The sequence below is a fragment of the Notechis scutatus genome, chromosome Z (genome assembly GCF_049901735.1).
Source record: "Notechis scutatus isolate UNSWTSFEM ecotype Mainland chromosome Z, rNotScu1.2, whole genome shotgun sequence".
Taxonomy (NCBI): domain Eukaryota; kingdom Metazoa; phylum Chordata; class Lepidosauria; order Squamata; family Elapidae; genus Notechis; species Notechis scutatus.
In genome coordinates, this window is record NC_142025.1 from 1,599,898 (window position 1) to 1,613,417 (window position 13,520).

The 13,520-nt window shown below is 50.2% G+C and overlaps 1 protein-coding gene across 2 annotated transcripts in view; it reads left to right on the forward strand.

Moving 5' to 3' along the window:
* Positions 1-13,080, forward strand: part of KIF9 (kinesin family member 9) — a 29,369-nt gene extending 16,289 nt beyond the window's left edge. For both annotated transcript variants that reach the window (XM_087948344.1, XM_087948345.1), the window contains 8 exons: positions 3,854-3,944; positions 4,132-4,262; positions 4,983-5,186; positions 8,323-8,531; positions 10,453-10,632; positions 11,036-11,151; positions 12,257-12,361; positions 12,830-13,080. In XM_087948344.1, coding sequence (XP_087804470.1) covers positions 3,854-3,944; positions 4,132-4,262; positions 4,983-5,186; positions 8,323-8,531; positions 10,453-10,632; positions 11,036-11,151; positions 12,257-12,361; positions 12,830-12,937 — 1,144 coding nt within the window. In that variant the 3' untranslated portion in view covers positions 12,938-13,080. The remainder of the gene's footprint in view (positions 1-3,853; positions 3,945-4,131; positions 4,263-4,982; positions 5,187-8,322; positions 8,532-10,452; positions 10,633-11,035; positions 11,152-12,256; positions 12,362-12,829) is intronic.
* Positions 13,081-13,520: the final 440 nt, after the last annotated feature.

The following is a 13,520-nucleotide window of genomic DNA, read 5'->3' on the forward strand; positions in this document are numbered from 1 at the left end:
GAGTCGTAGGGAGAAACGTGAGCAGCAACGTAGGAGGCGTGGGAGGGTCAGAGAGGGAGCTGAGTCATTGAGCCACACCCCACAGGGGATAAAAGTGGGTGTGTTTTCGGGCTGGAACTTTGTACGGGACAAAGTTTAATCTTACTTCAGATTTTCTTTGTGAATGATTTTTGTGGACTGCTTTGTAATTTTCTGTGAGTAGATTTTTATTTGTTATCAGTTCGGACTTGGCAGGCAGAGCGTGTTGGAATGCCAAGGACATTATCAGTTCCATTAACTCTGTGAAGTCCGAGCCAGCTTGCCTGCCTGTGTTTGTGTGAGTTTGTACTCTTTCATATTTTGGGAAAGAAGAAAGGTGAGATAGAACATACATACATACATACATACATACATACATACATACATATATGGAGCAGAAGCCGTACCGCAGCTGCATCACTACCCGCTTCAAACCCCTCCGACCCATACATGAAGCGAACTGACGCCCACCATGAAGATGTGGCATGACCACGAACGCGAATCCAAACAACAGGATCACAGCTCACCAGCTCAAATCCCCCGGCAACTAAGACTAACCTGAGCACAACCAAGACCCCACCTGAACAGAACACACCCACCCAATCAGAACACAGCCAAGCCCCCACCCAATCAAGTCACACCCCACTAGCAGTTAAAAGGAAGAAGCAGCTGCAAGCTCACATTACTCCGAGAAGCACAAAGCCGAAGACACAAGCCTGAAGATGACGAATGAGACTTCATCAAAATGTCGCCTAGATACTTCCCGTCATTATAGTTGTGCTTTTAAAGTTGTAGCAACATTTCGGCAGAATCTCATCTGCCATCATCAGGCTTCTGTATTGTGTTCGTCTGTGAGTCAGACTTTTACAGTTGTTTCAGTTTTAAATTTGGGGCTAGCCTACTGCTGTGCCAGAATGGTTTTTTCTTTATCCGGATTGGTTGGGAGTCTTGGTCTGTGTTTATTGGTCTTGGAGTTTGCTGTGTTCTGCTTGATTGGTGTTTCTAATATCTTCTGTCTGTTTTGTGGCTTTTTTTGTCTTGGTTGGCTGGCAACATTGTGTTCCTGTATTGGAGGCTTTTAGTGCAGCTTGGCTCCGAGTAAATGGACGGCTATCATTTGTTAGGAAGCTAGATTTCATCTGGGTGCCTGGTTGGGGTGTGTTTGAGCTGGAGGTATCAGGGGGGATCTGTTTGTGCCCAGGTGTTAACCTGGCTTGTGGTGTGGAGATTTTTTTTGTTTGTGAGTGCAGGCTTCCAAATAATTGACAGTCTGGTGGAATCATCTCTTCTGTTCATGCTTTCAGGTCTTTTTTCAATCTCTATGGCTTCTCTGATGACTCTGTGGCTAGGGTTTTCCATAGTGGCCAGGGTTTTGGTGCCATTGAAGTCGATGCTACGACCTGTGGCTTCCATGTGTTGGACTAGTGAGGAAGTGTGTTCCAGCTTTTTTACTGCATTTTTGTGTTCATCCAGGCAGGTACTTATTCTTCTATTGGTCAGTTCAATGTATGTGGCCGGGCATGATGCGCAGGGGACTTCATCTATGCCTTGTTTTTCCAGGTCAATTTTATCTTTGGGGTTTCTAAGGATGGCTGCTATTTTTCTGTCTGTTTTGAAGGCAGTCTTGATGTGATGCCTGTGTAGTATCTTACTGATTTTGTCTGTAGTTCCTCTTATGTAGGGCAGGACAGCTGTTCCATGGGTCTGTTCATCTTCTGGGTAGAAAGTCACAAACCGTGTGTGTGTGTGTGTGTGTGTGTGTGTGTGTGTGTTTCCACATGAGCCCGGGATACAGAGCAACGGTTCTAAATATGAACCAGTTGCCAAACACACCTGAGTTTCGATCACATGACCGTGGGGATGCTGCAAAGGTTGTAAGTGTGAATAACAGCCATAGCTCACTTTTTTCAGTGCCGTTTTCACTTTGAACAGTCGCTAAATGTAAGTTGAAGAGTACCTGTATATAGATAGATAAGTAGATAAGGGAGTAAGGGAGACAGGTGGATGGGTGGATCGATGGAAAGAGAGAGAGAGAGAGAGAGAGAGTCAGTCAGTCCCAAAGGTACATTTTGAAAGATGGAGAACCAAGGTTATGCCCAGGAATGCTTAGCTGTGGGTATGTGGGGCAGCAAAAGGGCAGGGACCGCTGGTTTCCTTCCCTTCTTCCGTTCGTGATGTCATGGTGCCCTTGTATTATGACATCAAGGAGGCTTCAGGGAACAAGTGGACCGTCGTTGAAAGGGGGGTGGGAGGACCCTCTTCCTGAGGAGCAGCGGAGATGGGGCAGGGTGTGTGTGTGTGTGTGTGTCCCACCTCCGAGTCTGATCCCAAGACCGTTCCAGCAGGTTCCCTCCCTCCAGCATCTAGGGATTCGGTCTACACCAACGCAGTTGAGTTGTTACTACCACAGGCTAGATCAGACTAAAACCCGGTGAGCAGCTGGAGGTTCTGTGGTGGAGGGAGCCATCTCTTCTGGCCGTAGCGTAGCGTATGAATTGGCCCCTCCTGTCAAGCAAACTTTAAAACTTGTGTGGACCTCAGCTCCCAGAATTCCCTAGGGCAGTCAACACTGACTAGATGGCGCTTGGGAGAAACCCTCAGGTGGAGCTTGCTGGCAAATGACGGCCTCCAGTAAACCCTGGACATAAACTGCTTCCACTTCTACCCTCAAGACGACGCTATAGGGCACTGCACGCCAGAACATGTAGACCCGAGGGCAGTTTTTCCCCCCTCATGCCATCACTCCGCTAAACAACTAATTCTGTCAACGCTGTCCAACTCTCTAGTAAGGCTGTATCACTACCATTCTTCTCATCTTTCCCATTACCCGTCTCCTTATCTTCTTATGACTTTAACTCTGTTGCTCGTATCCTAATGATTTATATCGTTTTATTTAGCATCCTATTACGATTTATGGTATTCGCTCAGTTAGCATCCCGTCTCTATCATTGTATCTTATGTTTTATGATGATGATCATGATTTATCAGTTGTTGCTTGTATGTAACCTGAGAGCTTCCGCACTGGAGACAAATTCCTTGTTTGTGTGTCTGTCCAATCACACTTTTAATTCGATTAATTTTAATTCTATTCTATTCTACATTTGTGGATTCTTCAGAAGTTTTTTTTTCTTCTACCTTCCGTCTTGTCTTCGGTCCTTAGATTCCCTGGTGGTGTTCCATCCAAGCATCTATCAACTATTGATCCTGCTAAGCATCCAGGCCTGGCTAGGGTCAGCCCAACTCTTGTTATCTCCTAATGGAGCTGACATTTTTGGTGGTCCTGGGTGCTCTCTGAGCTTGATGATTCTCTTGCAGACATTTCATGACCCAGCGAGGGAACATCATCAATGCTAGGAGGGAGGAGGGTTTGCTTGCTATTTATATATAGACCCTTCTAGCACAGATGATGTTACTTAGTTGGGTAGTCAAAGGTCTGCATGGAAACAATCAAGCTCAGAGGGCACCACATATTTTTTCCATTTCCTTCTCCTCTTCTTCCTCCTCCTCCTAACACCTACCACTGAGGATGTCGTAAAACATCTGCAACAAAACTACCCAGCTCAAAGAGCCCCAATGACCTTACACTCCTCCTCCCCCTCCTCCTCCTCTTCACAGTCCCCCCTCCCTCCTATCACTGATAATGTTCCCTAGCTGGCTCATGAAACGTCTGCAAGAAACCCACCTGTCTCAGGGAGCCCAGCTTCCAAGCCTCAGCTATAAATATTCTCTTCTGTCGGTGACTTTTGTTCATGGCAGGCAACGTGGCCGCATGGTGTGTTCTTCTTCGGGGTTTAAGGTGTCTTGTGTGAGCCGGGCCAATGTGTGTTGCTTTCAGCCAACAAGATCAGGAAGTGGAAGCCCGGTTGCGGAGCAAATACGCCCTGATAGACAAGAACGACTTTGCGATGCTGTCGGCCATTCAGAAGGTGAGCCAAGAAAAAAAGGCAGCGTGGGGGCTTCCTGCCTCAGGGAATCTTCTCCCCGGTTTCAAAAGTTCTAAGGCAAACCCTGGTTTGGTAAAGTTCAGAGTTTGGTCTGAGAGATTTGGTCCAGCAAGGAGGGTTGATTCCAGGTGGTCTCACACCCCCATCTCCTGGTCTTCACTCTCCCCAGGCAGGAATCGTGGACGCTGAGGGACATCTGGTTGGAGAAATGGATGGACAAGGGTTCGGCATTGGCACGGCCCCTTTCTCCTCCAAGCCTGGCAAGAAAATGAAAGCCAAGAAGGGGAAAGAACAGACCAGGTTGGTTAGAGGCTGTTCGGTCCTCCCCTCCCTCTCTTTCTTTCTTTCCTTCCTTTCCTTCCTTCCTTCCCTTCTCTCTCCTTCCTTTTCCCACCCTGCTTCTGTTTTCTCTCCCTCCTTTCCTCTTTCTCCCTTCCTTCCTACCTCCCTTCCTTTTTCCCTCCCTCCTTCTGTCCTTCCTCACTTCCTCTTTCTCCCTTCCTTCCTCTCTCTCTTCTTCCTCCGTCCTTCCTCCCTCCCTTCTTCCTATCCTTCCCACTAGGTGATCCTTCTTTCCTCCCTCTCTCTTCCTTCCTTCGTTCCCTCCTTCCTTTCTCCCTCCCTCCTTCTGCTTTCCTCCCTCTCTTTTCCTCAGTCCTTCCTTCCTTCCTCCTTTCCTCCCATTCTTCCCACCTAGGTGATCCTCCCTCCCTCCCTCCCTTGGGGAGGATCACAGGATGGGTGTAAGCACAAGGACCTGCCATAAGTAACTTTTATCAGTGTTGTTGTCACTAACTGTATGGTTGTAAGTCGAGGACTGCCTGTCCTTGTCTTTTCCCCTAGATTTTGCCACCCAGGGCGGCCTTTGATGAGGTCTCCCAGCCCGGAGCCCCTGAGATCCTCAGGCGGCCCAGCCCACTTTCCCCCCGAGTGGCTCCCCGGGGGCTCCTCCACTGACCTCGGCCTGCTCCCCACCAGCCCTGCTGGCACTCTTGAGTCTGCCTTGTCTCTGCCTTCCAGCGCCACCACTCGCAAGGAAGGCCTGGGGAGCCCGTTCTCCGGAAAGGATCTGGAAACCCTTTCGGCATCTCGCAGCCAAGTGGTGGCCGCTGCCGCCAAGGAGCTGGAAGGGAGAGATGGTCTGTTCCGAGACCAGGAGGTCTCCAGCCTGGACACGCATCGTTCTGACTCAGCTCCGAGGGACGACAGCAGCCTCAGGCCCAGGTAGCCCGTCAACCGTGGGTCTCCTGTCCTCGGCTTCCTGGGTTGTCTCTGGGCCATTCTTTGTAACCCATCTCTAGCCTGCAAGTCCCCATCCCTCTCTGCAGGGGGCAGTGTTTCTTTCACCAAGGAGTTGCAGTGGCATGTGAGAAAGGCCTTGGGAGACGGAGCAAAGAGATAACTGCCTAGGGAACGGTCAGATAAGAGGCAGCAGAGCCCATGACTGTGTAACGGGCAGAAAAAGAGACCCTCCCCAGACTCTCAGGCTGCGAAGAAGGCAGCATTAATAATAGGAACTAGAAGCCCTCGAGGTCCCTTCCAACTCTGTCATTCTAGTATATGAGAAAGGCCTTGGGAGACCCAGCAGAGATGCTGCTTAGGGAACAGCCCGATAAGAGGCAGCCGAGCCCGCGGCTGTGTAATGGGTGGCGGAAGAAATTCAGAAGGGACTCTCCTTAGTATTTCAGAGTATTACAGAGAGGACAGCCTTCATAGTCTGCTTCCTCATTAAGAAGGAGGTTGGACAACTAAAGCCCACAGCTGTATAATGGACGGAGAAAGGTGCAGATGGAAACCTCTCTAAATTATCAGGCTTTAAAAAGAGATAGTTGGAGATTTGTACTGTCAGACCGCAGCGAAAGGCCTCGCGGCATCTTCCCCTCTACCTCAAGGTCAATACCGGTGAAACTGACTTGGCTTAATGCCAGTAACTGCGAGAGGGACTTTGGGGTCCTAGTGGACTATCCCTTAAGAACGGGCGAGCCGTGCGCTGCAGCCGCCAAAGAAGCCCAGCACAGTTCTAGGCTGCGTTAACAGAAGGATAGAATCAAGATCACGAGAAGTGTTAATATCATTTTATAAGAGCACCCCTGGAATAATATATCTAATTTTGGTTGCCATGATACACAAAAGGATGTTGACACTCTGGAAAGGGCACAGAGAACAGCCACAAAGAGGATTAGAGGCCTGGAGACCAAAACATACGGTGAATGGTTGCAGGGACGGGGGGTTTGTCTGGTTTAATGAAAAGAAGGACTTGGGGTGACATGATAGCAGTTTCAAAACATCGAAGGGATATTGAGAGGGAAGCGGGGGGGAGCAAGGGCAGAAGAAGAAGCAGCGGATGGAAACTAATCAAGGAGAGATCCAGGCTAGAATTAGAGGAGAAACTTTCTGACAGTGAGACAGATTAACCAGTGGAACGGCTTGCCACCAGAAGCTGTGGGTGCTTCACTGGGAGCTTTTAAGAAGAGACTGGACAGCCAGTTGTCTGAAATGGTCTAGGGCAGCGATGGTGAACCTTTCTGTGGTGGTGTGCCAAAAGCGTGCGCGCCAGCATCCACGATGCAATGCGCCCCCTCCCCTGCACATGCCCGCGCAACAAGCCCCTTCACCTGCACTGGGCATGCGCGCTCCTCCCAGCTGATCTTCGGCCCATTGGAGGCCTTCTTCACCCTCCCAGAGGCTCAAGGGGAGCCTCTGCAGCCTTGGGAGGCCGAAAATGGGCCCGTTTCAGCACTTCCGGTATTTCCGGAGGGCCCCTTTTTCGGCCTCCCGAGGTTCCCGAGGCTCCCCTCCAGCCTCCAGGAGAGTCAAAATGGCCTCCCAATGGGCTGAAAACCAGCTGGGAGATGCGCACATACACAGGGCAGTTAAGTTTGGCGGGGGTTTGCGTGCCCGCACAAATGGCTCTGCCTGCCACCTGCGGCAGGCGTGCCGTAGGCTCCCCATCACGGGTCTAGGGTCTCCTGTCTGAGCAGGGGGTGGGACTGGAGGACCTCCAAGGCCCCTTCAAACTCTATGATTCGATGACTTGCAAGGTTCTGTCTCCGAAGACTTCACCACAAAGCAGAATTGCTTTACCGGGGCCTGTTTCCTGCCTGCCTGCTTGGAAAGACTGACAGAGAAAAAAGGACGCGCAGATCTGTGGCTCAAGGACGCTTGTTCCAAACAGACAAGGGTCACCCCGGTCACATGAGCAGTCTATAAACCGATCATTTACAGGTGGTCCTGGCATGACGACCTCATTTGAGTCCGAAATTTGCTAAGCCAGACAGTCATTAAGTGACCTTTGCCCCGTTTGACGATGTTTCTTGCCACAATTGTTAAGTGAATCACTGCAGTCATTAAGCGAATCCGGCTTCCCCATTGACTTCACTTCTCAGAAAGTCGCGGAAGGGATCACATGACTCCTGGGACATCGTCGTAAATACGAGTCAGTTGCCAAGAGTGCGAATTTTGTTTGTGTGACCACAGGGATGTTGTGATGATGTAAGTACGAAAAACAGTCAGAAGTCCCTTTTTTTAAAAGTGCCGTTGTAATGCCAAACGGTCACAAAATGAACGGTTGTAAGTTGAGGACTATGCATAGCCAAATAAAAATAAAAAGTGGACTGTAGAAGGAACAGATCAGACATCCAGCCCTTGCTTATCAATGGAGACCGAGTGGAGCAAGTGGCCAGTTTTAAGTTTCTGGGTGTTACCCTAAAAGAGGACCTGACCTGGGGGTGCCCACATTGCAGCCCTGGACAAAAGGGCCCAGCAGAGATTATACCAACTGAGGCTTCTCAGGAAACAACCACTGAATGAAAAACTGCTGGTGACCTTCTACCGCTGCACCAGAGAGAGCATTTTAACTGACTGCACCTGTCTCTGGTTTGCCAATTGCACAGAGGCAGATAGGAAACCGCTCCAGAGGGTGAACGTCATTGCCCAGAAGATCATTGGTTGCCTTCTCCCCATTTTGGAAGAGCTTTATAGCTCCCGCTGCCTTAAGGAAGTTCAAAACATCCTCAAAGATCCATCTCATCCTGGGAACCTCCCCTTTTTTTTGAACTATGACCATCTGGCAGACGATACAAAATAATAAAAACAAGGGCAAATAGGCTGAAAAACAGCGTCTATCCCAGGGCAGGAGCTCTTTGAATTCTGCTGTATAGTGCAATATTAATGCAATATCAGGGGTTTCCAATTCAATGTGTGGAGTGTGAAGGATGTGTGTTTGTGTTTATTTTCATGGTCATGATGTGCCCTGAAGATGGTGTTTGATATTGTTATATGAGGTGCAAGGACAATAAAGTAAACTAAACTAAAAGATCTCCTTCTCACCCCCGCCCCTCCCTCTCCCCACGCGGAACAGTTCCCCGCCAGCCAGGACCTCGGCCTTCGAGGACTTCAAGGGCGAGCGAGGCAGCGAGATCAACCGCATCTTCAAAGAGAACAAAACCATCCTGAACGACCGGAAGAGGAAACTCGGGGAGGTGACCCACAGGATCAACCTGGTCAAGCAGGAAATGGACGTCACCCGCCAGGCCCTCGAGGTCCAGAAGCTGGAACGGGAGCAGCAGGGTGAGCAGGAGGGACTTTGCTCGGTATCCTGGTTGGGCAGCCGGTGGAACTCCTGGCCACCGGATGGGCCGAGCTGGGCATTTCCCTGGCTGGGAATGCAGGTTTAATTCCTGTATGGATTAAAGCTTTTGTGCTGCCTTCCTCCTTTACCAGGCAGCATCGAAAGAGGCTCCTCTAGTTGCCATGTATGGGAGGGTTTGAAAAGTAGTTAGTCCTCGACTTACAGCGGTTCGTTTAGTGACCCTTCGGGGTCCAAAGAACAGAAGCAGTGACTTAGGACTGTTTTTCACACTTAGTGACCATAGCGTTCCTCCCCACGGCCACGTGAACAAAATCCTTACGTTTGGCAACTGAGTGACGTGTTTACGATGGTTGCAGAGTCTCTCTGGGTTATGTTACACCCCACTTTTGCCACCTTCTGACAGGCAAAGTCGACAAGGAAGCCAGATTCCGTGTTACTGGCTTAACGAGTCAAGTGATTCGCTTAACAAATGTGGCAAGAACGGTCATAAAATGGAGCAAAATTGGCTTAACAACTTTCTCGCTTAGCAGCAGAAACGTTGGGCCCAATTGCGGTCGTAAGTTTAAGGACTACCCGAGACTGAATGGGCCTTCCCGTAACATGACCTTTTGAAATCGGCATTACGGGTACTCCTCAACTTATGACCGTTCACTTAACCTTCCCGCGACGGTGGTAGGTTCATGACGGTCATAACCCAGGTTTGTTACATGACGGGCCTTTTTGCAGTGGTTGTTAAGCGAAGGTGGCAGCTGTACAGTGAACCCCGCCCTCCTTAAGCGAACATGGCAGCTAAGGGAAGCAGTGAGGCACGACTTGGCTGCAGTTTTGCCAGAAAAACCCAGAAGGAATCGTTTCAGGCAGAACCCTCATAGAAGAGTCACAACCCCTTGAGGATGCTGCAGACGGCCATAAACACAAATGTGTTGCCGAACATCACAGGACTGCAGTGGGGAGGGGCCCACCGTCAGAACTTCAGATCAGGACCCATGGTAACATTGAACAATCTCCAAGCGACCGGTTGTAAGTCAAGGACCACCTGCGCATCACTCGGTTTAGTTCTGAATTCGCTTTGGTGCTCTCTGAGTCTGGTGGTTTCCCTGCAGACGTTTCGTGACCCAAGTAGACGCTACAAAGAAGTGGGATTTGTGCAAAGGAGGAGGAGGAGGAGGAGGACTGTGGGGTCCTTGGTTCTCTCTGAGCTTGGAGGTTTCCATGCAGACATTTCATGACCCAACTAGGAAACATCCTCAGTGCCAGAAAGGAGTGGATATTATGCTCCCTGTTTTTGTCCTTGGGGCTGGCCCTGTCAGCGTCAATGCGGGTGCTCATAGAGGCTCTTTGGTTCCTTGGTTAATAACAGAACAAGAGAGTTGGAAGGGATCTTGCAGGTCATCTAGTCCAGCCTCCCTGCTGAAGCAGGAGACCCTTAGAGAATTACAGAAAAACAGAGTTTGGAGGGACCTGGGAGGTCATCTAGCCCAACCCTCTGTTCAAGCAGGAGACCCTATTACCATTTGAGACAAATGGCTGTCAAACCTCTTCTTGAAAACCTCCAGTGACGGAGGCACCCACGGCTTCTGGTGGCCAGCAGTTCCACTGATTAATTATCCTCATTCTCAGGAAATTCCCCGTTAGTTCCAGGTTGTTTCTCTCCTTGATGAGTTTCCATCCCTTGCTGCTTGTCCCGCCTCCAGGGGCTTCGGAGGATAGGTTGACCCGCCCTCTTCTTTGAGGCAGCCCCCTAATTATTGAGCACCAGCACCCCCCTCGTTCAAACCCTGAGCTGCGAATATTCTCCTCCTTGTTGGAACTAAGGATGCAACACGGGGCCCCTATGCTGATGTCCTGGCGCCTTCTGCTGGGCGCCTGTCCATCTCAGGATGCCTCCTTCTCACCTAGGGGAGTACCTGAATGATGAAGGGCAGATCATCATCGACGAAGAAGAGTTCCTCCTCATTATGAAGCTGAAGGATCTCAGGAAGCAGTACCGGGACGACTTCAGCGAGTTGCAGGACCTCCGCTCCGAGGTCCAGTACTGTCAAAACCTGGTGGACCAGTGCCGCAATCGGCTGCTCACAGGTAAGGCCGGGCGCTGGGTGTGAAACCAGAGGTTCTGCAAAAGTTTCTGGGAAGAAATTTACACTGTCCGCGCCAATTGTTTTCAGGTGTTTGATGCCACTTTCTGTGAGCTCCCAGGCAGGTTTCAAGCGAGCACAAGTCCCAAAATTCTTCACAGCCTTGGTTCAGGTGACAGGCTGCCCATTTCAAGGGTTGGTTACTGAACCTGCCGTAGCTCTTACTTTAGGGTGTTTGTGAGTCCCGAATTGAGGTTAGCCAGCGTGCAATCCAGGCGTGCAAAAGCATGGTGGACGTGGGCGTGTGATGGGCTTGCTTTGCGGGTGGGTGGTTTGCCCAGCCTGCCTGTCGGTGACCCCCATTGTCTCTCTCTCTCTCTCCCTCCCTCCCTCCCCCCGCCCTGCAGAGTTCGACATCTGGTATAACGAATCCTTCCTGATCCCGGAAGAGGTGAAGGAAGCCCTGCGGCCAGGAGGATCCATCAGGCTTGGCATGATTCCCATGAACAGAGTCCTGACTCTGGTAAGTCACCTGACCTCCCCACGCCGGTTTGGAGCAGCTCTAAACGAATCAAGCAGAGAAGTAAAAACCCAGAAATAAGAGGTGGAATTTCCTGACGGTGAGGACAATTAACCAGTGGAAAGATTTTACCTCCGGAAGTTGTGGACGCTCCAACACTGGAAGTTTTTAAGAAGAGACTGGACAGCCATTTGTCTGGAATGGTAGATTGTCTTCTGCTTGAGCAGGGGGTTGGACTAGAGGACCTCCAAGGTCCCTTTCAGATCGGTTATATTGCTAATATCACTCTGGCCCTACAAAGTCAGGAAAATGTGGATTTGCTGGCATTGCACTCAGCAGCTCGAAGGGGGGAAAACCAGAAAAATTGTGGAACTTCCCGGAACGGAGAGAGAGAGAGAGAGAAGGATTTAGAGTGGAATCCTGTTTCTTCTTGGTTCCCGTCGCAGAGACTTCAAATCTAGTCAGGCTCCCTGATCTCCTGAACCAGGCTGGGTTCTCTTTCGGGATGGTGGGTTGCAGGATGCTGTGAACAGTTGCGCACTGATGGCTTCTCCTGGTCGTTCCTAAATTCTTGCTCCTGACTGAGACGCCTCTCCATCTCGGCAGTCTCAGGGCTACGTTGAATTTTTGGGACTTGTCAGCAAGCGCTGAGACTTCAGCGCCTAGAATTCCGCAGCCAGCCGAGATGATTCCCAGTTTGAAAGCCCCAAAGGACCCCAAAATCATGTTCCTCCTCTTCCCCTCTGCAAATCCCACTTCCCCTCTAGCACTGATGATGTTCCCTGGTTGGGTCATGAAATGTCTGTAGGGAAACCACCAAGCTCAGAGGGCACCAAGGACCCCACTGTCCTCCTCCTCTTCCTCTTTCCTGTAAACCCCACTACTCCCTTCTAGCCCCGATGATGTTCAGCGGCCATGAAACGTATGCAAGAAAACCCCCAATCTCAGGGAGCACCAAGGACCCCACAGTTGCCCAGCCTCAACCGATCCTTGCACGATTCGCACGCTGCAAGCAGAAAAACACCCTCACCCCAAACGTCTGCGCCGTTGCTCCCGGGAGTCTCCCGCCCCGCCCCCTTTCAGCCCCGTCTTTCTCCCCTCCGAACAGGACGAAGACGAGCAAGAGAGATTCGACCGGATGCAACAGGAGGTTTTGCCTTTCTGCCCAGCTTCTGTTTCCTTCTATAACGCCAAAGCAAAGGTGGACCGTAAGGTAAATCATGCAGGTGGCCCCCAGGTTGACCCTTGTTCAAAGAGCCCCACAGGTAGTCCTCAACTTAGAACCCCAATGGATCCCACGAAGTGAGACGGTCATTAAGTACGTTTTGCCCCGTTTTATGACATTTCGCTAAGTAAATCACTGCAGCTGTTCAGTTAGCAGCATGGTCGTTAAGTGAATCTGGCTTCCCCCCCATTGACTTTGCTTGTCAGAAGGTCGCAAAAGGAGAATCATGTGACCTCCAGACACAGCAAACATCATAAAATGCCAGCCAATTGGCCAGGGTCTGAGTGTGTGGATCGTGTGACTGTGGGGATGCTGCGGCGGTCATGGAAAACAATCCAAAATCCATTTTTTCGGGGCTGTTGCCACTTTCGTCCCTAAACAAACAGCCACAAGTCGAGGATTCCCTGTGATGCAAAAAAAACCCCATCCTCTCTCTCTCTCTCTCTTCTTTGAAAGCACAAGTATTCTCGAGCCATGAGCGCCTTTGAGCAAATGAGGAAGAAGCCAGGATCCGTCCAAGCTGCCGTGAAGAACAAGCCTCCATCCGTGCTGGACATTGTGTAGCCGAGTGAGAACGAAGCCCGTCTCCTTTCTTTACAAGGCGAGTAAAACGCCGCAGCCTGCAAGTCACAACTTTTACTTTCTTTCTTTCCCCCCCTCCTGTTAAATGTTCAGAATTTACAGTATAATAAATATTTGAGGATTTCTACGCATGACAAACGTTCCTAAACGCACCAGGGGGTGACTTCACCCAGGAGAATTAGCAAGGGTGTAGTAGCAATGAACAGGGAGTCATCCAATTTGCAAATGACACCAAACTGGGGAAATTAGCCAACAGTTTTGGAAGTCAGGCTTAAAATTTCAGAAGGACTTTTGACAGATTTGAGCACCGGGACACGTTCAAGAAGATGCAGTTCAGTGGCGAGGAAAGGAAGGGATTACACTGAGGCAGGGAAAACCCAATGCACAGGGGTAGAATCAGAGGCCCCTGACTCAATAGTTCTTGACTTACAACAGTCCATTTAGGGACCGTTCAAAGTAACAGTGGCACTGAAAAATGGGACATGACAATTTTTTTCACACTTATGACCGTTGTAACATCCCCGTGATCAAAATCCAGGCACTTGGCAACTGGCTCACCTTGAGG